The sequence below is a fragment of the Pipistrellus hanaki genome (genome assembly GCF_964339955.1).
Source record: "Pipistrellus hanaki genome assembly, chromosome: 16".
Classification (NCBI taxonomy): domain Eukaryota; kingdom Metazoa; phylum Chordata; class Mammalia; order Chiroptera; family Vespertilionidae; genus Pipistrellus; species Pipistrellus hanaki.
Window position 1 is genome coordinate 16,665,938 of NC_140518.1, and position 23,115 is coordinate 16,689,052.

Here is a 23,115-nt window from a genome sequence, read left to right on the forward strand (position 1 = left end):
TACAGGTAAGCGTTTCCCCGCCCCTTCTCCCAGCAGGAGTACATCCGGGACTCGCTGGGCGTGGCCTGGGAGGCGGATTCTCACGCGAACTCCAGGCCCCGCCCACCCACGCAGCACTCGCGTCGGAGTCGCAGACTCCGACTGTACAGACTCTTCCCGTCAGTACGGACTCCTAGATCTCGCGAGAGGAAGCGCGAAGCGTGCCGGGAGGGATGCGCGGCGGTCCCTCGGTTTGCCCAAGATGGCAGCCCTGGAGGGGGAATTCACGTTGTCGGCGGTACCCTTGGGTGCCGGGCCTGACGGACTCTTGGGCGTGGAGCAGTGCGACAAAACAGACCAGTTTTTAATAACCGACAGCGGCAGGACCGTCATCCTCTATAAGGTAAGGCCGATAGGACCGCCCTGCTCTCTGAGAGGAGGCGATGGGACCGGAGCGCCCCGCTGCTGTCTCTCGCCCATTGCGGAGCCGGAGCCTTGGGTCTCTCACAGCTTTCAGAAAGAAAAAAAAACAAAACCCTCTAGCGGGGTTAGCGGAAAGCCAGCTTGGCTCCTCCGGAATGCCTAAGGAATTTGACTTGGCTAGAATTTGATTTGGTTGTTTTCCTGGAGCGAGAGGCATATTTCTGCGTTGCACTCTGCGAAGCGTCTAAGTGCACGTGGACTCGGCTCGGAAAGGAAAGAAAGCCTGTGCTTTTGCTTCGAACCCCCGGAGAGACACGGCCTTACCGGTTCCCTTCCTGGGGGCTCTGTCACCCCGTCTGCCCGCTGAAGGGTTTGAACGGAGATTAGTCGGGCGGGAGGGGACGACTGATATGGTGGGAACTGGTGTATCCCTGTGTTCATACACTTATCCCCTCGGGGAAACGTTTTGTGTATTTTTATTTTATTATTATTATTATTTGCTTTCTTAATATCTTGATGGGAACCTTGATTACAATAAATCTGTTGCCAACTACGCGCTGTAAATCCGGGGAGTGAGGCTGAAGAAAGCTACACGCCCCGCCCCCTTTCCATTCTAAAGCCTGAAGACACCTTTTAAGCAGCTTTATTTTTATTTTTTATTTTTTTTATTATGCATTCCAGTGGCATTTTTATTTTTTTATTTTTTATTTTATTGATTTTGTACAGAGAGGAAGGGAGATAGAGAGTTAGAAACATCGATGAGAGAGAGTCATCGATCAGCTGCCTCCTGCACACTCCCTACTGGGGATATGCCCGCAACCAAGGTACATGCCCTTGACCGGAATCGAACCCAGGACCTTTCAGTCCCCAAGCCGACGCTCTATCCATTGAGCCAAACCGGTCCCGGCTAAGCAGCTTTATTTTTACTGATAGCGTAATTTTTTCTTAAAATCTGGGTCGCAGAATATAATTTTCCGTATGTTTAAGAAGCTAGATAATCAATCTACTTTGAGGTTTTGGGAACAAGTTGCAAACAGTTTCCAAACTATTTGCCTGTTTTGACTCTCCTGATGACACTATTGGTTTTTACCTGAGCTGTCAGGTGGACTTAAAATTTTACAATTCCTGCAAAGGAATGTGACTATTAGCTACTCCTACTTAATTTCCCATGCTTCTGTTCAAAATCACAATGGGATAAACTTTTTTTAATGTACTATTGTTTATATTTTCATTTTAACTACTTTGTAAAGGTATTTTATATTTTTAATTGTGGGGAAATACACATAACAAAATTAACTGTCTTAAACCATCTTTTTTTTTTTAGAAAAATATTTTATTGATTTTTTACAGAGAGGAAGAGAGAGGGATAGAGTTAGAAACATTGATGAGAGATCCTACTGGGGATGTGCCCGAAACCAATGTACATGCCCTTGACCGGAATCGAACCTGGGACCTTTCAGTCCGCAGGCTGACATGCTCTGTCCACTGAGCCAAACCGGTTTCAGCTTAAACCATCTTTTTAAAGCATACATTTCAGGGTGTTAAATTGAGTACATTCACCTTGTTGGACAGCCCTCACCACCATCCGTGTCCGGAAAACTCTTTCATCGTGCAAATATGAAACTTCGTACTTATTAAGCAATGACTGCCCATTCTCCCAGCCCCGGTGGCCACTATTCTACTCTCTGTCTGAGGTGGAATCATACAGTATTTGTCTTTCTGTGACTATCTTTCTGATGTAGAAAATCTTTTGAATACTATCATTTTAACTATAAATTTGATTGCTTTTATAGTCAGAAACTGACTATAAAATTAACTATTGTATGTTAATTTTACTAGGTTTCAGATCAGAAACCTTTGGGGAGCTGGTCAGTGAAACAAGGTCAAGTTATAACATGTCCAGCTGTGTGCAACTTTCAGACTGGAGAATATATTGTTGTACACGATAGCAAGGTGAGTTTTAAAACTTTTATATACATATAAAACACAAAATATTCATTTAATAGCTTAGTGTTATATATAAGTGAGCATTGGGATACTTTTTTTACTTCTATGTTTTAATTTAAGGTTTTGAGATTATGGACTAATGAAGATGTAAACCTGGATAAAGTATTTAAAGCTACAGTAAGTCTTTGGATTTTTCAACATATTTATTAGATATTGGTGAGATGGAATAATTAGCATTCTTGTAGTAGGTTGTTTATCTTATTGCATCTGTGAATGTGAGCATAAAGCTTATAATTAGTTTCTCATTCTATTTATCTTACATGTCTCAGTTTATGAGTTGATGTTACAAAATATAAACTTCATTATCCCGTGAGGTTAAGGATTTAAATACCTCCTGAATGATAAATTTGTAGTTATTTCCATGAGTTTAGATGTTTGTGGTGTGTCCCTTGTGAGAACAACTTCACTTTGCCTTTCTTAAAATAAACCCTGCAAATTTCGTGCATTTTATATTTTAAGAGTGGCACATAATGCATTGAAAAAGAACCATGACTGCCTTTTTTACTAATGACCTAAAGTGTGTTCATTAACTGCTTCTTACTTATAAAATGAGAATCTCAAATTAGGTTAATCTAGAAAGTTCCTTCCATTTCTAAATGTCTAACTCTAATTATAATTGGCACATTTTAGAAGTTAGCTCATAATAGAGCTGATTCAGATATAAATGGCAGTTGTTGCCTGGACCCTCGAAATTTCTAACCTGCTGACTGTGCTGTTCCCTGGCTCCAGGCTTTCCATTTACCTTGTAGTAACCTGGTCCTGAATTTCATACAGTGGAATTAACATCTTTTCTTGGGCTTGCAGGTATGATTGTAATTATGGCATCAGTCTTTAGCTCCAGAATCCCTTGCTAGTGGCTCTATTTGTACTGCTCCCCACATCCAGTTTTGGTTGTAGCCTCACCTCCAGTATTCACAATGGAAGGATAAACTAAAAATGAATAAAAATGATTACTTAAGGGGGAGAGCAGAGAACAGGGTAGACATTTAGGAGCAAAAGTTAGACTTCTGTATGTAATTTATGTTGTAGATTTGACTTTGAAACCATGCAGAGTTATAAAACAGAACTGAATCAAAATGAAAACAAATCCGTTCTTAAAATAAGCCTTCTCTAAATGTCTTTATCCTTGTAGGTGACAATTGGTTTAGAATAAAAATTAAAATATTCTTATGTTCTCGTAGTTGTCAGCTGAGGTTTATAGAATACATTCAATACCAGGAACAGAACCCTTGGTGTTATTCAAGGAAGGTGCCGTTCGTGGTTTGGAGGCCTTGCTTGCAGAGCCCCAGCAGAAAATTGAAACCGTTATCTCTGATGAAGAAGTGATTAAGTAAGTTCTAATATTTGTAAGTGAATTTTTACCAAAATGAAAAGTTACTTTGCATGTTTTTTTATAACACTGTTTGCTTTGTTTAAAAGCATCTTGACTAGCCCTGGCTGGGTGGTTCAGTTGGTTGGAGGGTCATCCTGTGCACAGAAGCGTCTTGGGCACATACCCAGTTTTGTGGGTTCCATCCCCAGTTGGGCGTGTACAGGAGGCAACCAGTCAATGTTTCACATCAATGTTCCCCTCTCTCCCTTCCACACTCTAAAAATCAATGAAAACATATCCTCAGGTGAGGATTTTTTTCAAAAAATTTTTTTGGTTATGAACATAATGAAAGCCTTATTAAAAACCACTTATAAAACGTTGGCTGCAATGACATACCTCAAAACCCTCTAGGGTGATAGATGACTGAGGAAACTGTAAGATCATATGAGTCTGTTCTGATGACAGAAAACTGGATAGTCAGTTATTTGAAGATGAAGTGGGTAATCGCACACCAAAATAATCTTTACTTCTATTATATTGCCCTGACTGCCATAGTTAGAATCCTTACCCCCTGAGGAAATGTGCAGCTTGTTAGTGACACGATAGTGTTTGAGCCCATCTGCTTTCCCAGATCCTGGAACAAAACCAAGAAAATGAATCACCCAAAGGATAGCAGGCAATTTCATGATCTCCTCCCCATTATTTTATCATATTTCCTGATGAGTTAACTTGCTCTCCAGGTCCAACTGAATCAAACTAACTTTCTAAAAGTCAAAGCAAAGATCTGTACTTAATGAATAGTGTAGACAAGGACAATGACAATGACCAATTAGCTCTATCTTGGACTTCCCTTGAAGTGTGAGCAACTGGGGAAAAAATATAGGTAGAGGATCTGGGTTAATAGTCATTTTTCAAAAAACTGGCCATGCAGACTTGGTTACAAGCCCTTTTCACACTCCTCTGCCTAAGTTCCCACTGTCACTTCAAAAAGGCAATTGAGATTCTAATGTTTTTCTCCGAATGCTAGTCCCAAAAAGTGACTCTCAAAAAGGGAGGGGGCCGAGACCGGTTTGGCTCAATGGATAGAGCGTTGGCCTGCGGACTGAAGGGTCCCGGGTTCGATTCCGGTCAAGGGCATGTACCTTGGTTGCGGGCACATCCCCAGTAGGGAGTGTGCAAGAGGCAGCTGATCGATGATTCTCTCTCATCGATGTTTCTGACTATCCCTCTCTCTCCCTTTCTGTAAAATATCAATAAAATATATTTTTTTAAAAATAAAATATATTTTTTTAAAAAGGGAGGGGGTCCTCCGCTGGTTTAATTCTGTGGTTAGAGTGACTACCTGCAGACGCAGACGGGAAGGTCCTAGATTCCAATCAAGGGCAAGTACCTCAGTTGCATACTTAATCCCCAGCCCTGATTGGAGCATGTGTGGGAGGCAACCAGTCAATGTGTTTTTCTCATATTGATGTTTCTCTCTCCTTTTCCCTCCCTTACACTCTGTAAAAAAAAAAAAAAAAAAAATCAGTGGACCCCAGCTGGCATTGCTCAGTAGTTAAGCATCGACCTATGAACCAGGAAGTTACTGTTTGATTCCAGTCAGACCCCATTACCCCATTACAAGGTGTACAGGAGGCAGCCATTCGGATGTTTCACTGTCAGGTGCACCTCTCTCTCTCTTTCTCTTCTCTCCCTCCCTCCCTGAAACCAATAATAAAAATATATTTATAAATAAATAAATAAGTAAAATTTAAAAATCAATAGAAAAAATAACCTCAAGTGAGGATTAACCAGAAAAGACAGGGGCGAGGAGGGTAGAGGCACCAATAAATTTGGGAAACATATCATACTGTCACACTCTACCCTACCCACTTGTAAACTTTATAACTCACATGATTGTCTTTAAGACTGGGAAGTTCAGCAACTTGCATTTAATCCACAGATGCATTTGACAGAGAAATACCTACTAATTGCTTCTGGTATATACAGGGTGGGGCAAACGTAGGTTTACATTTGTTCATATGGAAAATAATACAATAATAATATGAAGAGTAACTTGCGTGTTTCTTATACCTACAACTGTAAACCACCCTGTATTTTGGAACACTGAATTAAGTGTTCTCTGATCTCTCTCTTTCTCTCTAAAAATATAAAATATATTTTTTTAAATTTAGATTGATGGTATGTTTCTCTCAACTGGTGATTTAGCGTTTTATACTTTTTTTATTTTTTAGGTGGACAAAGTTTTTCATGGTATTTAGGCATCCTGCCTTAATCTTTATTACTGAAAAAGTAAGTGAGATCTCTAATTCCTGGGCCATGGTGTATAACATTTTAAAATCACTTAATTATTTTTAAAAATAAAATAGGACGTCAATATTTCTGTTGAAGATTATGTATTTTGTATCTTTTATATACTAAAGAGCCTTCTGGCTATATTTCTATGCTTAATTGAAATATAACGTTTTAATTAGACAGTAGGTTTTTAAGCACCCATTAAAGTCATTAGAATGGGGTAACAAATGGTTATAACATTTAAATATAGTTGGTTGAAAGAGTATTTCAAAATAATTTTTTTTTTCAGCATGGAAATTACTTTGCTTATGTACAAAAGTTTAACTCAAGTGTCTTAAGCAAATATACCCTCTTACTTGGACAAGAAGAAAAATTTGTTATACAGAGTTTTACTGCATCTTTGGATCGGAAATTCATTTCTTTGTTGTCATTAAGTAAGTATTTTTCTTTGAATTTTTCAATGACTGTAAATAGAAGAATATTACAGGATAGTACTTGTTTTTGCAGTTTTCTGCTGTAGCACTTTTCATTGCAAGCTTCCTTACAAGTATTTATACTTTTACTTTTTGTGCGTTGCCATGTCTGGTCAAGCTTAAGTCATTGGTTCTCTACAGGTAAATGCTATGTCTTTAAGTTTATCATAAGCAGTAAATAATAATATAACACTATCAAAAAAGAAAAAATCACCTTTAATCTTTATCATGATAAGACCAGGTTCTTTTATATAATAATTACTGAACTGTAAAATATCTAAGATTGTTACTAAATGGCCCTCCATTTCTTTTTTTCCCAATCATAAGGTTTAGTGCGGCCTTCTTTGAATGGAGGCAGGTGGGTAAAAGGAGACTAACAAAGCATTCTAGGCCTAAGCCAACCAGTGTTTTACATACTACTTTAATGCCTTGGAGTGTACCTGTACATAATGCCCCAGTCATGCCTAGTGTGGGGGGAAACTAATGCTATACTCTCCCACTACCCTTTTTGGCTTCTTTTGAAGTTGTTTTGAGAAGGTTAAGGGAGGAAAAAACAAGAGCAATATTTAGAGAACATATGTATTATTACAATTAAAAATCTTTGTGAAGTTTTTCAGTTTGCAAATGTTTGCAATAGCTATTAATAAAAATGCTTCCTGCCGAAACCGGTTTGGCTCAGTGGATAGAGCGTCAGCCTGCGGACTGAAAGGTCCCGGGTTCGATTCCGGTCAAGGGCACGTACTGTGGTTGCGAGCACGTACTGTGGTTGCGAGCACATTCCCAGGTGGAGGGTGTGCAGGAGGCAGCTGGTCGATGATTCTCTCTCATTGATGTTTCTAGCTCTCTATCCCTCTCCCTTCCTCTCTGTAAACTATCAATAAAATATATTTTAAAAATAAAAAAATAAAATAAAATAAAAATGCTTCCATCATTTATTATTTCTGGGTCATTGGAATCTGCTTAATGCCTTTGCTTAACAGGGACTGGTTTTCTTAAAGTTTAACCTACAGAGCATATTTATTGTTAAACAAAAGTGTGTAAGTTATATTTTAGCTTACTGAACACTGAAGTAGGGATTCTGAACCACAGGATCCTAAAAATCTTCCTGTAACATATCTAGAACAACATGGAATTGCCAAAATTCAGTTAACATACAAAAAATATAGCAATTTCATATGGTTTTCAGGGGTATGAGGTAACAAGAAATGTGATGTATAAATTAGAATGCTAATTTATTTCTAATGAGAGATCCTTTCAGTGACTAGATCTTCTGTATACCTGACAATCTCCTGTCATGTTTTATTATAGGTTTTTACAGTTTTGACTTCTTGGCTATTAAGACATTTCTTACTAAGATTTTTATTAATGATACTCCTTCCTTAATTTAATTTTATTTTATATTTTATTTTTTAAAAATATATTTTATTGATTTCAGAGAGGAAGGGAGAGAAAAAGATAGAAACATCAATGATGAGAATCATTGATTGGCTGCCTCCTGCACAACCCCCACCGGGGATCGAACCCACAACCCAGGCACGTGCCCTTGACCATTATCGAACCTGGGACCTTTTAGTCTGCAGGCCAACACTCAATTCACTGAACCAAACCTGCTAGGGCCTCCTTCCTTATTTTTAAATTTGTACTAGATTCTTTTAAGTGAAGGCAAAGAGTGATAATGATTGGCACATTTGTTTATTTTTCTGGTAGGATCCTGTTTGTATTTTACCAAAATTGATAAAATCTTATAAACAACCGAGTACATATATTTATAACAGGTAAATATTTGTTCTTTATCCAATACTGAACAACAAATACTTGTTTTCAACAGGCTCAGATGGGTGTATATATGAAACCTTGATACCAATACATCCGAGTGACCCAGAAAAAAATCAACAACCTAGGGTAGTTAGGTCACTGTTGCTCAAGACGGTCGTGTCTGGAAATGCTCGAAATGCACTCAGTGTCCTGGATCAAGATCACGTAGCAGTCCTGGGACCACCTCTACCAGCTTCTAAGGGTAACTAAAAGCAAGTCAATAGAAGTCCTTTGGATTTTTCCTTCAGAGAGTTTCTGTAGGTCTTTGACTTTCATCTTGCATTTGTTAATCTTCCTAAAACATTTCCTTGCATCACTACTTTGCTCATGACTCATGTCTTAAGAAAGAAAGAAAGACTTCAGGTGTTGATGGCCAAACATAGGCATTTGATACATTGGTAAGCCTTCCCTAGAGCATTAAATTCATAGCTTGGCTTCGTTTACACAGAATAGAAATCCCCTGGACTTGGACAGCTTGAAATTTGGGGACTACTAGTATGCTTTTTCGTTTATGTCACTTCAGAGCAGGATTTTCATCATCACCTCACCCCCAAAAACCCCTACGCACACACACAGACTTGGAGTCTATCATGAAAGAGCCAGTTCCTGGCCAGTGCAAGATTGGGTCTCCACCTATACTACTGCTTACCACCCAGGTCTCCTCACAGTCTAGATCCCATTCACCTTTCCCTGTCTCTTCTCCCAACCTCACCGCAAGAACCCGCTGCTTTATTCCGGCCAGGCTCCTTGTTGACTACAAACTTGATATGCCCATCCTTACCTGTGTACTTGGTTAAGTTTCTCCTGCTTATAGGCACTACTAGTGATAGCTTGGCTATGTGCCAGGCATTTTACTTAAATTATCTCATTATTTCTATCATGTTATCTTCCAACAAACTTAAAAGTACAGTTATCATCCCTATTTCACACAAGTCATGAAACTTGGGCGTTAGGCAATTAAATCGTGAACTACGATTCAGCCCGCACAGGCTGACTCTAATGTGCCATGTACATCACCCCCTTAAGTCCTGGCTTTTAACCATTTTACTATGCTGTGCTTCTCTCTCAACCCACCTCCTTCCTCTTTCTGGTTCATGTTCTATGCAGCAAAAAAACCAGTAACCACTGTTAGAGTTGTATCTGAACCTGAGATATCATAGAGACCTTCCCATATCAGCATATTGTTATTATTAACTTTATATTTTTGGACCTTTGAAGATTGATAGCCAGATTGAGGGAGAAGTACACAGATAACTTATATACACCCTGCCCCCACACATAACATGTGCATTCTTCTTTTCGTAAGGTCTGATTCCTTTGAATTTTTGTGGCAATCATTGTTATCATCACTCAATAAAGCAAAACTTGTGTGTTTAACTATGACTCTTCCTTTGTCTCACCCACAGGGCATCATATATTTATTTATTCTTGGGACTTATTCTGAATTTCTCTCTTTTTCACAGAATGCCTCTCCATATGGAATACAAAATTTCAAACACTGCAGGTTTCAAAAGAATTACCACAAGGTACCAGTGGTCAAGTAAGTTTTTGCACTTGGGAATTTTTTTCAAGTTATTTTTGTGTCTAATGAAGAGACATCTTTGTTCTAAATATTTTGGCAGGTTTTTTTTATTATAATAAGTTAAATATTTTTTAACCCAAAAGATTATATTTAATTCAGTTGTTTTACTAGTTTCCTTATGTAAGACTAAATTATAGCTAGTTTTAGATCAGGGAGAACAATTAACTAGTCATTAAGTTATTTTGGTTTTTAGCTGCTCTTTGGTTTGGTCTTTCTCACCCCCCGCCAAAAAAATTTTTTTTTTTTTTTTATTTCAGAGAGAGGAAGGGAGAGCAAGAGATATATTGAAACATCAATAATGAAGGAGAATCACTGATATTCTGCCTCCTGCATATGCCACACTGGGCAGTGAGCCCACACCCGTGGCATGTACCGACTGGGAACCAAACGTGATCTCCTGGGTCATATGTCGAAGCCCAATCACTGGGCCACACCGGCTAGGCTGGTTTGGTCTTTCTACTTTTGTATTTTGAACTATACCCTTTTATGGTTTTTTTTTTTAAACACATTTCTGTTATATGTTACTTTTCCTAATAACTTGACCTGTTAGGTTATATGTTAAACATTATTATGGAATTGCATAAGAATACTTAGGTGCCTGCTGGTGGGGCTCAGAGATTGAGCGTCAGCCTATGAACCCAGAAGTCAGGGTTTGATTCCCAGTCAGACCAATTTGTGGGCTCAATCTCTAGTCTACACTAGGCATTTAGCAGGCAGCTGATCAATGATTCTCATCATCAATGTTTCTATCTCCCTCTCCCTTCCTCTCTGAAATCAATAAAAATATACTTTAAAAAAAAATACTTAACGAATTAACACTTACGCAGACTAGGCTGTAAACTTTCAGAGGCTCAGGGGTCCTCTGTTTTGTTCTTTGTGTGTCTTCAGTGTCTATCAAAGGTGCTCAATGAGTGTTGGTTGTTTAGTAAGTGATTACTCATATCTAAATCAAGATAATAGGATTTATTGATAATTGTAATTCTAGAATAAGGAAACTATATTTCTCAGCATACAATTTAATTCTAGTTTATTTTAAAAAACAATTTTAACAAAATTAATCACTCACAATTTCACTATTTTAACAAACTTAGTTTTGATTTTCATGTTCCCTTGAGTTTTTTGTTGATATGCCTATTTTTACAATTTTATAATTTGAATCATTAGATGATGTTCAGTTCTGCCCTTTTTACTTAGTACATCTTACAGTGTTCCCATGTTGCAATTGCCTTGGTAATATTTATCATGTTAATAGATATGTAGTAGTGATAATATTAATTTTAAATACTTAGCGTATATATCAATCAGATTTTTGAGTCGAGAGTATCTTTTAAATTTTATGCTTCAGTCAGACATTGGCAAAAATAAGAACTATGTAAACTTATCCAATTAATAAGTTGTACATGGGATTTTTCTGAAAAGTTGCTTAACTTTAGAATGTTCTTTTGTGTTTTATTAAGATTGCTCATACCATAAATTATTATTAAAAGTTATATGACTTTGTTGAATCAGATTATAGAAGTGGAGGAAAAATGATTACATTTTTTATAACTTTTTTTGTAGCTTTGGTATTATGGGGAACATTTGTTTATGCTACATGGAAAAATTCTAACTGTGATTCCATACAAGTGTGAAATGTCATCATTAGCAGGTGCTCTTGGAAAACTCAAACATGGTCAAGATTCAGGTAGGAACTTACTAGTTTGTTTGATTAATATAAACAGCCATCAGTTTACAGAGTCTGTTCTTACGTTGAAATTTGCACTGATTATTGGCATTTCCTTGTCCCAGGTATCTGTCTACCTTGGGAACAGTGCACATTGCAGTTATTGCCACAGGCTTAGGAGCTACACTGTGGTTTTGAACACCAGTGTTCTGACTTTTGGGGCACAGGGAGAGTTCCCCAGACAAAATCATTAATACCTCTACCCTCCCTGTTTATCACCGTCTCATCTGTTGGCTTAGTGTTGCTGGGCACAGAGCCTTTTACTATATACTGTGACGGACTTATCTGGGGTTATCGGTAAAATTAAATGGACAAGCCTCTCTTGAATTGTGCTGAAGTGGTGGTGTTTTGTTTTGTTTTTTCTTTGATTGTTTGGTTGAGTAAATAACATAGGTCAAAGAATGCTAAAAATTGTGTGTTTTTTTATTTTCTTAGGCACTCAGACCATGCCTCATTTTGTAAATTGGGAAACCTCTCAGGGATATGGACTTGGATCCAAGAACTCAGAGCCATCAAAGAGAATTGTAAGTTTGGTAATTGAAATACAAATAATAATGCAAATATTATAAAATGGGGAAAGGTTGAATTATTTTGATGATTCATATCTGTACAGCTCTTACAGCTTTGATTTTAATGGTGAGGCAGTTTAAAATATATTTTTATTGATTTCAGAGATGCAGGTAGAGGGAGGGAGGTAGGGAAAGAGAAAGAGAAACCTAAGTGATGCGAGAGAATCATTGATCAGCTGCCTCCTGCATATCCCTGCTGGGGGCCTAGCCCACCACGGGGTTATGTGCCCTTACTGAGAATCTAACCATGATTTCTTGGTTCATAGGGCAATGCTCAACCACTGAGCAACACTGTGGGGCATGATGGGGCAATTTAATTCTTGAACTTGGTAACCCTACAGCATTTATCCAAAAATGACACACATTATCTGGTAGTTAATTTTTATGGGCATGTTTTTAGGTAAGATTCAGGTGTGAAAATGGTCCAATTCGCAACTAGTAAAATACCTTCCTGAGTATAAAGATTTTATTTTGTGTTTAAAACACAAAAAACTGCCCTGGCCACATAGCTCAATTAAGTTAGAACATCGCCCCTGTAGGCCTGGACAGCACACATACAAGAGTCACCAGTGAAGGCATAAATGAGCAAAACAACAAATCAATCTTAGTCTCTATCTGCCCCGCTTCTCCCCCATCCTTCCCCTCCTGTCTTTTTTCCCTATCTCTCTTCCCCCTTTCAAATCAATAACTGAAATTTTTTAAAATTTTAAATAAAAAAACCTTAAAAGTACTAGACATTTAAGTTAAAAGTTTAAATAAACAACTTTCCACTATAATAAAATCAAATTATTTTTTTAAAAAACCTTAGTGATTAGAATATAAGTTTGCTAGTCTCTTTTTGGGATATTTTATATTCTTCTAAATGTATATTGGAGTTTTTTTAAAAATTATTTTGAGATCCTAATCAATTTACTTAATTATAGTTAAGGAGAAGGACAATTGAACCAAGTGTACAGCCAGAAGTTCCAGCATCCCAGCAACTTTTATCAACTATAAAGGTAAATAAAAAAATATTAGAAATAAGATGTCAAGTGATTAAAAGAAATCCTACTTACTTTTCATTTTATCTTATTTTTATTATTTTTATAGCTATAGCTAACACTTGTATAGTACCTTAAGATTTTCATAGTTACCCAATATTTTGGTCTATTTGACTTGCTAAGCATTTTGTGTGATGGCGGTGCCCTCATTAGTATCTCATTCAGCTTTGCATTGAATGCTTGTAATTTATCCTCTTAAAGATTTTTATTTCTAAACCCTTGAATTTTTTTTTCTTTGCCATTTGTCTTTGTGCAGCAAATTGTCAACTCCATTTCCACAGAAATGCATGAATGCCGTTAGTGAGTTAGAAAATGTTGAGCTAGAGAACCTTTAAGTTCAGAGTGACATTTATTAATGTACCAGACTGAACTCTTTAAATCTGCCCTTTCAGAAAGATTCAGAAAAACACATTGAAATAGAACTACGTAAATTTTTGGCTACTAAGCGGACACCTGACTTTCATACTGTGATTGGGGACATAGCCATAGGACTTCTGGAAAGATGTAAAACAGAACCATCATTTTATCCAAGGAACTCTCTGATGCAGCTTATCCAGATGCATGTGCTTTCTTACAGGTAAACGTTTGCACACCAAACTTTACGTGCTTAACTTTTTTTTACCTTGTTTCCTATAGTTCTAATTTTCATGCTTTGAAAAACTTTATAAATTATTTGCAGTTGAGATTTTTTTTTTTGATTTTTTTTTTTTTTTTTTTTTTGATAGGGAAAAGGTTCACATGAGTGTGGGTATGAATTCTCTCTGATCTCTGTGTATGCCATATCTATCCAGCTCTGTTCCTGTGGGGAGATTTTTCTTAATATATAAAGATGATGCCTGTTTTCTTTTCTTAGCTTGTGCCCCGGTTTAATGGAAGTTGCATTAGAAAAGACAGACGTACAGATGTTGCAGCTTTGTCTACAGCAGTTCCCTGACATTCCTGAAGCAGTCACCTGTGCTTGCTTAAAAATGTTCCTGAGGTAAGTTAGAAGCCAGTGGTCCCCTTCCTTCACTGCATTTTTAATTTATTGTGTTGTTTGCTTGAAAATGAAAATTTTCCAGTAAGTTCAAAAAGCGATAAGACTTCCTTTTTTTTTCATTAACATGATAGCATTGGTGATGACAATCTTCAAGAAATAGATGTTAATATGGAGTCAGTTTCTGACTACAGTGATGCTGTACAAGATGAGAAGATGGAAGGGCAAATGGGAATTCTTCAAAATGGCTTCAATCCTGAAGAAGATAATTGTGATAACTGTGATAAAGAGTTAAGTAAAAAGCCTCAGAAGACAATAGAGGAGACCACTTCATGCCCTGTAATACCAAAAAGAGCAGCTCTCCTGTATCCTTTGAAATAGTTTTCTTTGTATTGTCTCTTTTCGGGGGTATAGTCAAATGCCAAGCAAAACTAAAGAGTGATTAGGTAATATAAAGTGATTTTTAAAAATTTATTTTAACAGGGTGGGCAGAGAAAAATCAATTGGTTGTTCCACTTATTTTGTATTCATTGGTGGATTGTTGTATGTGCCCTGACCAGGGACCAAGCTGGCAGCCTTGGTCTATCGGGCCAACACTGACCAATGGACCAAAAACCCAGGGTGGGGTTTGTTATTGTTATTTGTTTGTTTGTTTTTCAGGGTTTTTTGTGGGTTTTTTTAGTTTCTGCTTGAAAATGGATTACATTCATTGCTACACTAAAACAACTTACTTAACCTTGTTTTCTTATGTCAGATGCTATACTCTTTCAATTCTGAGTAAATACCACTCTAGTGATTAGGAGGATGTTCAGTGGTAGAACTCTTCTAGAAAAGTAAAACTTTCATATAAATTTTAAACAAATTATTGGGAAAGGGAATTACTCATACTTTTAGTAGAAAAGCCTTTATTTATTGGTATAAGATTTTCTTTTATTCCTAAGTAGAAATGCAGTTCTTCATTCAGCATATAGTGAATCGTTTCTTCTCCCTCACTTGAAAGACATCCCAGCACAGCATATCACTGTAAGTGTTCTTATAACTCCAATGGAATTTTACTTCTGGTTTAAATTTGCACCTTCACTCCACCAGCTTTTAGGGCATTCAAAAGGTATGAGCTCCCTTCATGTGCATAAGAGGTTCCACAGCCCTCATTGTGAGAACTAGTCCTGGTGCCAATCCTGAAGGCCAGGTTAATCCATCCTAGTTATAAATTATTTTAAAAATTGCCCAAAGAGCCGAAACCCATTTGGCTCAGTGGATAAGAGCGTTGGCCTGCAGACTGAAAGGTCCCAGGTTCGATTCCAGTCAAGGGCATGTACCTTGGTTGCAGCCACATCCCCGGTAGGTGGTGTGCTGGAGGCAGCTGGTTGATGTTTCTCTCTTATCAATGTTTCTAGCTCTCTATCCCTCTCCCTTCCTCTCTGTAATTATATATTTTTTAAAATTGCCCTAAGAAGGATTCTCTCTCATCTACTTATTATTCTCCTACATAATAAGAGAGGAGCCGAATCCGGTTTGGCTCAATGGATAGAGCATTGGCATGCAGACTGAAGGGTCCCAGGTTCGATTCTGGTCAGGGGCATGTACCTTGGTTGCCAGCACATCCCCGGTTGGGGGGGGTGCAGGAGGCAGCTGGTCGATGTTTCTCTCTCATCGATGTTTCTGACTTTCTATCCCTCTCCCTTCCTCTCTGTAAAAAATCAATATTTTTTTTTTTTTTTTTTTTTTTTTAAGAGAGGAATATACTATTATCTGTTACCAAAATATTACGGCCAATTTACAAGTGGTGGAGAGCTGCAGGAGGGCGGGGCAGTGGGCGGAGTGCTACTGGAGGGTGGGGCAGTGAGCTACCAGCAATGGAGAACTAGCAGCGGTGGTAGGCGGTTGGCCAGCTGAGGCAAGTGGCTGCGAGCTTCTTGCTCACCGATTTGTGCACAGGGCTACTAGTTTGTAAAGAAACTCCCTACTCACCCTTCCCAAACCAGATGAACTCCTCATTGATGGCAGGGACTGCAGTTTTACTTATTTTTGTGTCATTAGATAATAAAATTCAGTGGCCTCTTAAATTCCTTCCAGTCTCTGTTAGCTTTATATATGGAGAACATATTTCTATCCAAGTGATAAATTGTCCTTTTTTTACCCCACCCAGCTATTTCTCCAGTATTTGTACTTCCTTTATTTGAAGTGTAATGAAAATGCTACTATGACTCTTCCTGGAATACACCCTCCAACCCTGAACCAGGTGAGATCATTTTTTAACTTTTATTCGGTGCTGGGGAAAAGTCTGTTTATTTAATATATATATGGAATTCAGTAACTGAATTCTCCTTGTCTCCTAGTCCATATGAACTTCCTTCCTCTACCTGTATACAAACCACTGGAGTGGGAGCATCTTTCAATTGAGTTTTAAAGTTCTAATTCTACACGAAATAACAAATTTATCTTAAATTCCTGCTGCTTTTTTTTTGCATTTTAATTTCTTTATTGATTAAGGTATTATATATTTGTCCTCATCTCCCCCTATTACCTTTCCAACTCTCCTTCTTTATTGTGATCCTTTTCAAGAATTTCCTTAGCCTCATTGAGAGAGGGTGACAAGTATCCTCCTAATAACCTCTTAAGAATAAGAGAGCCAAAGCCGGTTTGGCTCAGTGGTAGAGCGTTGATCTGCGGAATGAAAGGTCCCGGGTTTGATTCCGGTCAAGGGCATGTACATTGGTTGCGGGCACATCCCCGGTAGGGGGTGTGCAAGAGGCAACTGGTCGATGTTTCGCTCTCATCGATGTTTCTAGCTCTCTATCTCTCTCTCCCTTCCTTTCTGTAAAAAATCAATAAAATATATTTAAAAAAAAAAAAAAAAAGAAAAAGAAAAAGAATAAGAGAATGATGCCCTAGCTGGGTAGCGTGGTTGTTTAGAGCTTCATCCTCGTACACCAAGGTCCCAGGTTCAATCCCCAGTCAGAGCACACACGAGAATCAACCAATGAATACCTCAATAAGTAGAATAAAAAAATCATTGGTTTTTTTTCTCTTTCATTCTCTCTCTCTCTCTGCCTTTCCCTTCCTCTCTAAGATAAATAAAAAGATATTCTTAAGTGAGAATTTTTTAAAAATTATTGTGGTTTGAGAATGTGTTATTCTAATTATTTCAAACACTCAATTTTATTTTGATTTTAAAATAAGTTAAAATTTTTTAAGTAGTGGGTTTTTATAGTTGAAAGATCTAATAATTCTATAGTATGCACACTATTCTGCAATTTGTTTTTTTCAGTCAATACTATGTTTTGGTCGTTTCCTGGACCAGTATACATACATCTACTCATTCCCTCATCCTTTTTAATGACTATATTCTATTTCAGTTTATGGAAAATCTTAATTTGTCAGTCCCCTAAATAGCAGCAGTTGAGTTGTTTACGGTTTTTTTGCTATTGTGAACAAACCTTTGTTGGGCATCTTTTTCTAGATATTCTTGTATAGTTATGAGAGAATACCTGTTGGGTAAATGTCCATAAACAAAATTAATGAATAAAAGATGAACACATTTTTGTTTTGAAAATGGTAGATTATCTTTCTGAAGGCTTGTGACAATCGGCACTACTACCTAAAAGGTCTGAGACCTTACTCTTTGCCAGTCAAATAGATAACAAATGGCGCTTTATTTTAATTTGCATTTCTTTGATAATAAGAATGTTGAACTATATTTTTTTGCCTATATTATTCTTTTTTGTGAACTGCCTTGTTGGGTTCTTTGTGCATTTTTCTATTGCATTTTATGTCTTTCTCATTTTGGCTTAGAAAGTATTTATAGTTTTATTCCCAGTTTCAGCAGTAAAATATATACTTTTTAAAGAATTCTTTGTATTTGATAAAATTAACCTTTTTTTAATCAAGTGAATTATATTTTTTCTATCAAAATTATTAAATTTTTTTCTCATGGCTTTGTTGTGGCTACATCATGCTTAATGCCCTTCCCACTCTAAAATGTAAAAATAGGCACAGTATTTTTCCCTAGTACATTCATAGTTCCTTTTTCTATATTTAGCTCTTTGATACCTATAAAATCTGTTTTGGTGTAAGGACTTTCATGGGTATCAGCTTTCCCTTCTCCCCCCAAATAGACACTGGTTTCCTTAATACTTTTTCATGATAGTGATATTTGCATGTTAACTACACCATTTGGAAATGCAGGCCTACATAGGGTACTTTAATAAATGTATAGCAATAATTTTATTTTATTTCATGGTAGCTCATCTGTAATACCCTATTCTTGGGGCATAGTTTATATTTCAGAATAAGAGATAACTGCCAGTAATTAGAATAAATAACTTTCCCTTGAACTAAATATCACTGTAGCTTTCTCTTTACTGATGAATACTATGGAAAAGACACCATTATGCTTTTAAAATAGCAAGTATAAAAGCCGAAAAGTGCCCTGGCCAGTATATCCCAGTGGTTAGAGTGCCGGCCCATACACCAAAAGGTTATGAGTTTGATTCTCAGTCAAGGGCATGAATCTGGATTGCAGGTTTGATTCCCTACCCCCCCCCCCCAACCCCCAGCCCTGGTTGGGCTCTGCAGGAGGCAGTCAGTCAACATGTCTCTCTCACACCTATGTTTCTGTTTCCTTCCCTTCCTCCCTCACTTCCACTCTCTGAAAATCAATGGGGAAAATATTCTCAGTTGAGGATTTTAAAAAGAAAAAAAGCAGAAAAGAGCCTTTTTATATTGTTTAAAAATTCTTTTATCTCTAAAATTTTCAGGTATTTATAAGGAAGAGTTACATTTTTATAACTTTGATATAATCATGGATATTGGGAAATGAATCAACCTAAAATTAAATTTAAAATCTTAATGTTTATTTTCCTGTTTACTTTCAGATTATGGATTGGATATGCCTACTTCTAGATGCTAATTTTACTGTTGTGGTAATGATACCAGAAGCCAAAAGTCTACTGTTAAGTCTTTACAAGTTTGTGAAATCTCAGGTGTGTGATTATTTAATCTATACTGAATTCATTTTGTACCCAAATTATAATTTATCACCTAAATTATTATTTATTCTTAAATTTTTTTCTTGAAATAGTTGTAAGTAATAATTGAGGGCTTTTTCGTATGTAGAGTGATAATAAAAGTTATTCTGAAATTTTTTTCTTTAGATATGCATTTGTTCCGAGCTCAACAAGATTGAAGTAAGTTTTCGTGAGCTAAAGAAATTGAATCAAGAAAAGAATAATAGAGAATTATATTCAATTGAAGTGCTGGAACTCTTCTGATATTACCAGTTCTCTTTCATAGACGTTTTATGAAACTCTTTTAAAAGTGAATTCTTCCCACTCATCCAGGCAAGAGATGTGTTTTGTTTGTGACTGTGTCTCAGTGACAAGGGAAATGTGTCCGAGTCCCTGGACCATCGTTTATTGATGCTCCTGGGTTGGACTGGAGGTCTCACGCGAACCTATCCCGGTTTATGGACATTGAAGGAGAAAGTTCCGAAACTTTTAGAAATTATGTAACAGCTAATTTTAAGTAAACTTATTTGTGATACTTATAAAAGTCTAATTTCTTACCATATGTTTTGCATAGTTCTTTTAATAAAAAATCACCATTCTAGGAAGTGACCCCAGGGATAAAGCTGCAGCCATGGTATGTGCCTTTGATCAGAATCAGATGCGGGGCCTTTCAGCCCGAGGGCCAGTGCTCCAACCACTGAGAAAAACAGGCTAGGGCAATTTTTTCCTGTTCTTTATGTATTATACTTCCACTCACCTTTTCTTCCTACCTAGACACTGAACAATACCTCTTTCTACACATTACCTCTCAGGTTACCTCCATGATTAGTTGATAATTTAGGTTATAAAAACATTACTAAATAGTAAAAAACAAATAGTTTAAAAGGTTGATTAACCATAGAATTTCTCATTTTAACTCTTTGGATTTAGGCCAAATGAATGGTTTTATGTAGGAGAAATGGATACTTTTCCTTTATTGAAAGTAAACTCATTTATTTTGTTTAAAATGAAATCAGTTTCAGGTGATGAATTAAGTTTCCCAAAAGTAACTTGAAACTTTTCTGAGCCATGAAAGTCTCTGTTGAGTAAATAATTTTGAAACATGTTTATTTGAAGGGTTACAATATATATTTTTAAATGTTCCTATAAATTATAGTATATAAAATATAAGTTCATATGTGATTTTAGAGCCCAAATTTTTAGAATTTTGACTTTAACTTAATCTGCCTTAGAGAAAGGCTTCATTTTGGTCAGGTACTCCATGTAAAGGAGTTGTTCTACGGTAGTTAACATACAGGTACTCCTCCTCAGTCATTGTTTTTTGTTAATCCTCACTTGAGGATATTTTCCCCATTGATTTTTTAGAATGAACGGGACTGAGAAATATCAATGTGAGAGTGACACATCAATTGGTTGCCTGCTGCACGCACCCTGACCAGGGCCAGGCATCAAACTTGCAACCCAGCACATGTCCTTGACTGGGAAATGGACCCGTGATCTTTTAATGCATGTACTACCTTTCCAACCATTGAGCAACACCGGCCAGGGCTTCTCAGTCATTCTTTTTGTTGTTCTTTCTTTTTGTATTATTATTATTTTTTTTAATATATTTTATTGATTTTGTACAGAGAGGAAGGGAGAGAGATAGAGAGCTAGAAACATCAATGAGAGAGAGTCATCGATCAGCTGCCTCTTGCACACCCCCCACTGGGGATATGCCCGCAACCAAGGTACATGCCCTTGACCGGAATCGAACCTGGGACCCTTCAGTCCCCAAGCCGACGCTCTATCCATTGAGCCAAACCGGTCTCGGCTGTTCTTTCTTTTTTTTAATTCTTTATTGTTTAAAGTATTACGTAAGTCTTCTTTTTCCTCCATTGACCTCTCCCCAGCTGTCCCAACCCCCAGTACATGCCCTCACCCCCCTATTGTCTGTATCGATAATTTTCCTGAATTCAGAATTTCCTCTAAATTGGAATTTGGACCTAAAAACTTTGTGAGATTCTGGTTCCTTTCTATTGCAGTGTACAATTTTAAAATAAGCTATATAAGCCTTTCAGGATACCATTAGTATAAATTAATAGAAGATTGCTTATATTGTGGATGTGTGTTTAAATTGATCATATTTTAAAACTGTATGTTTGTTCCCTAGGATTTCAAGGAAGTTTTGTCTATTCCTGCACCTTTAATGAGTAGTGCTATTTTCTGTTATATCCTTGATGCAAAATATTTCTCTGAAATGCTTCTGTTGGCAATGCCTGGTTGCATTTGCTGTAGAGTGGAATGTCTCTGGAAATGGTTGAGAGGTCAGTTTTCTCACCTGATCTCTATAGATTTCATAGCCACTTTTTTATTTATTAGTTTTAGAGAGGAAGAGAGAAAGATAGAAACATCAGTGATGAGAATCATTGATTGTCTGCCTCCGGCACACCCCCTACTGAGGATCGGAGGCCACAACCTGAGAATGTGCCCTTGACTGGAATCGAACCTTGGACCCTTCAGTTCGAAGGCCAACTCTTTATCCACTGAGCCAAACCAGCTAGGGCTGGTAGTCACTTTTGCTTCAAATCTCTGCTCTTGTTATTTTTTTTTTGTCGTTGTGTCTTGTTTTTTGTTAATCCTCACACGAAGATATTTTTTCATTAATTTTTAAAGAGAGTGGAAGGGAAGGAGAGACAGAGAGAAACATCGAAGTGAGGGAGACACATCAATTGGTTGCCTCCCTTATGCACTGAAATCGAACCCAGAACACTTCAATCTGCTAAGAAATAGGCCAGGGCTGCTCTTGTTTAAAAAAAACAACAAAATCTGCTGTGGTTTTCTTGTTGTCATGTAACAGAAGGCCATAGGGAACTCTGTAGATCTGTGCTTTGTCTCCTTTGTCAAAGAGATATTTTTAATGGGAGAGACTTTGTAACATAAAGGCAACCTCTCTCATTATAGCTAGGTTGAAATTAAATTTGCATATGATGCTGGAAGTGTTATAGCTGGTCAAGTTCAGTCCTCACTTTCTACAGAGAAAAACTGAGCAATTAACTCAAGCTTGCTTGCTACTTTGCGGCAATGTTTGGGCTCCAAGTTTTTAAGAAAAAATAAGTAATATTTTAAATGTTGTGCAAATGTACTAAAACTCTGAGGAAAATATTAATTAGCACCATAGGTATGTGGCTAAAGGGCTTATTAGACCTTGGTGTCCGGGCAAATGGAATTATGGCCCAGTTAATTGGCAAGGGATCAACCTCTGTTCAGAGCTGTTAGCAGGTGAAATATAAAGATGACACAAAGGACATGCCCATGAAATAAATGATTGAAGAAGACAGTTTGGGTGAGAAATAACTACAAGATGGGGGGGAAAAAAAAAAAAAAATCCCACAAACAAGAAGCTAAGAAGGGAACCAAAGGATTGGCCAGAAGCAGAAGTTAGGAAGGAAAAAGAGAAGCAACTGTATCTAAAACAAAAGATTCTCCAGCCCCCTTGTTCCTCCTCTAAAGGGGTCTACACTGCATGTCCAGCAGTATGCGAGGGTGGGGAGGCCATCCTGGGGCACGGCTCCACTTTACAATTATCCATTACGAGCTATGCAGAGCTTTCTGCCCTGGTGACCTTCTGCACCTGGGGTTCCTCCTCTTCTCCTGCCTAACTGCCTTCTCTGGCATACCCAGAGGTCAGGTGGTACACATGGATTTTTTTCTTTTTTTAATATATATTTTATTGATATTTTACAGAGAGGAAGGGAGAGAGATAGAGAGCTAGAAACGTGGATGAGAAAGAAACATCGACCAGCTGCCTCTTGCACACCCCCTAGCGGGGACGTGCCCACAACCAATGTACATGCCCCTGACCGGAATCGAACCTGGGACCTTTCAGTCCGCAGACAGACGCTCTACCACTGAGCCAAACAGGTTTCTGCA

General features: G+C 37.5%; 1 protein-coding gene across 2 annotated transcripts; it reads left to right on the forward strand.

The window, feature by feature from the left end:
- Positions 1–110: 110 nt before the first annotated feature.
- NOL11 (nucleolar protein 11) lies at positions 111–19,765 on the forward strand. 2 transcript variants are annotated; one of them, XM_084864154.1, is made up of 18 exons: positions 111–382; positions 2,242–2,355; positions 2,470–2,526; positions 3,591–3,739; positions 5,956–6,013; positions 6,306–6,450; positions 8,318–8,506; positions 9,768–9,844; positions 11,447–11,570; positions 12,045–12,133; positions 13,102–13,176; positions 13,611–13,795; positions 14,072–14,197; positions 14,329–14,559; positions 15,139–15,217; positions 16,344–16,436; positions 19,072–19,179; positions 19,351–19,765. In XM_084864154.1, the coding sequence occupies exons 1-18, from the start codon at positions 242–244 to the stop codon at positions 19,465–19,467; spliced, it is 2,157 nt and encodes a 718-aa protein (XP_084720280.1). In that variant the 5' UTR covers positions 111–241; the 3' UTR covers positions 19,468–19,765. The 2 variants fall into 2 exon arrangements, with proteins under 2 accessions (XP_084720280.1, XP_084720281.1); XM_084864155.1 differs by having other exon boundaries at positions 155–382; positions 14,389–14,559.
- The last annotated feature ends 3,350 nt before the right edge of the window (positions 19,766–23,115 follow it).

Bases quoted from the DNA above. Each gene is read 5' to 3' on its own strand.
- NOL11 (XM_084864154.1), top strand. From the start codon at position 242: ATGGCAGCCCTGGAGGGGGAATTCACGTTGTCGGCGGTACCCTTGGGT. The intron at 3,740-5,955 runs GTAAGTTCTAAT...TTTATTTTTTAG, and splicing joins TCTGATGAAGAAGTGATTAA to GTGGACAAAGTTTTTCATGG. The intron at 11,571-12,044 runs GTAGGAACTTAC...TTATTTTCTTAG, and splicing joins CAAACATGGTCAAGATTCAG to GCACTCAGACCATGCCTCAT.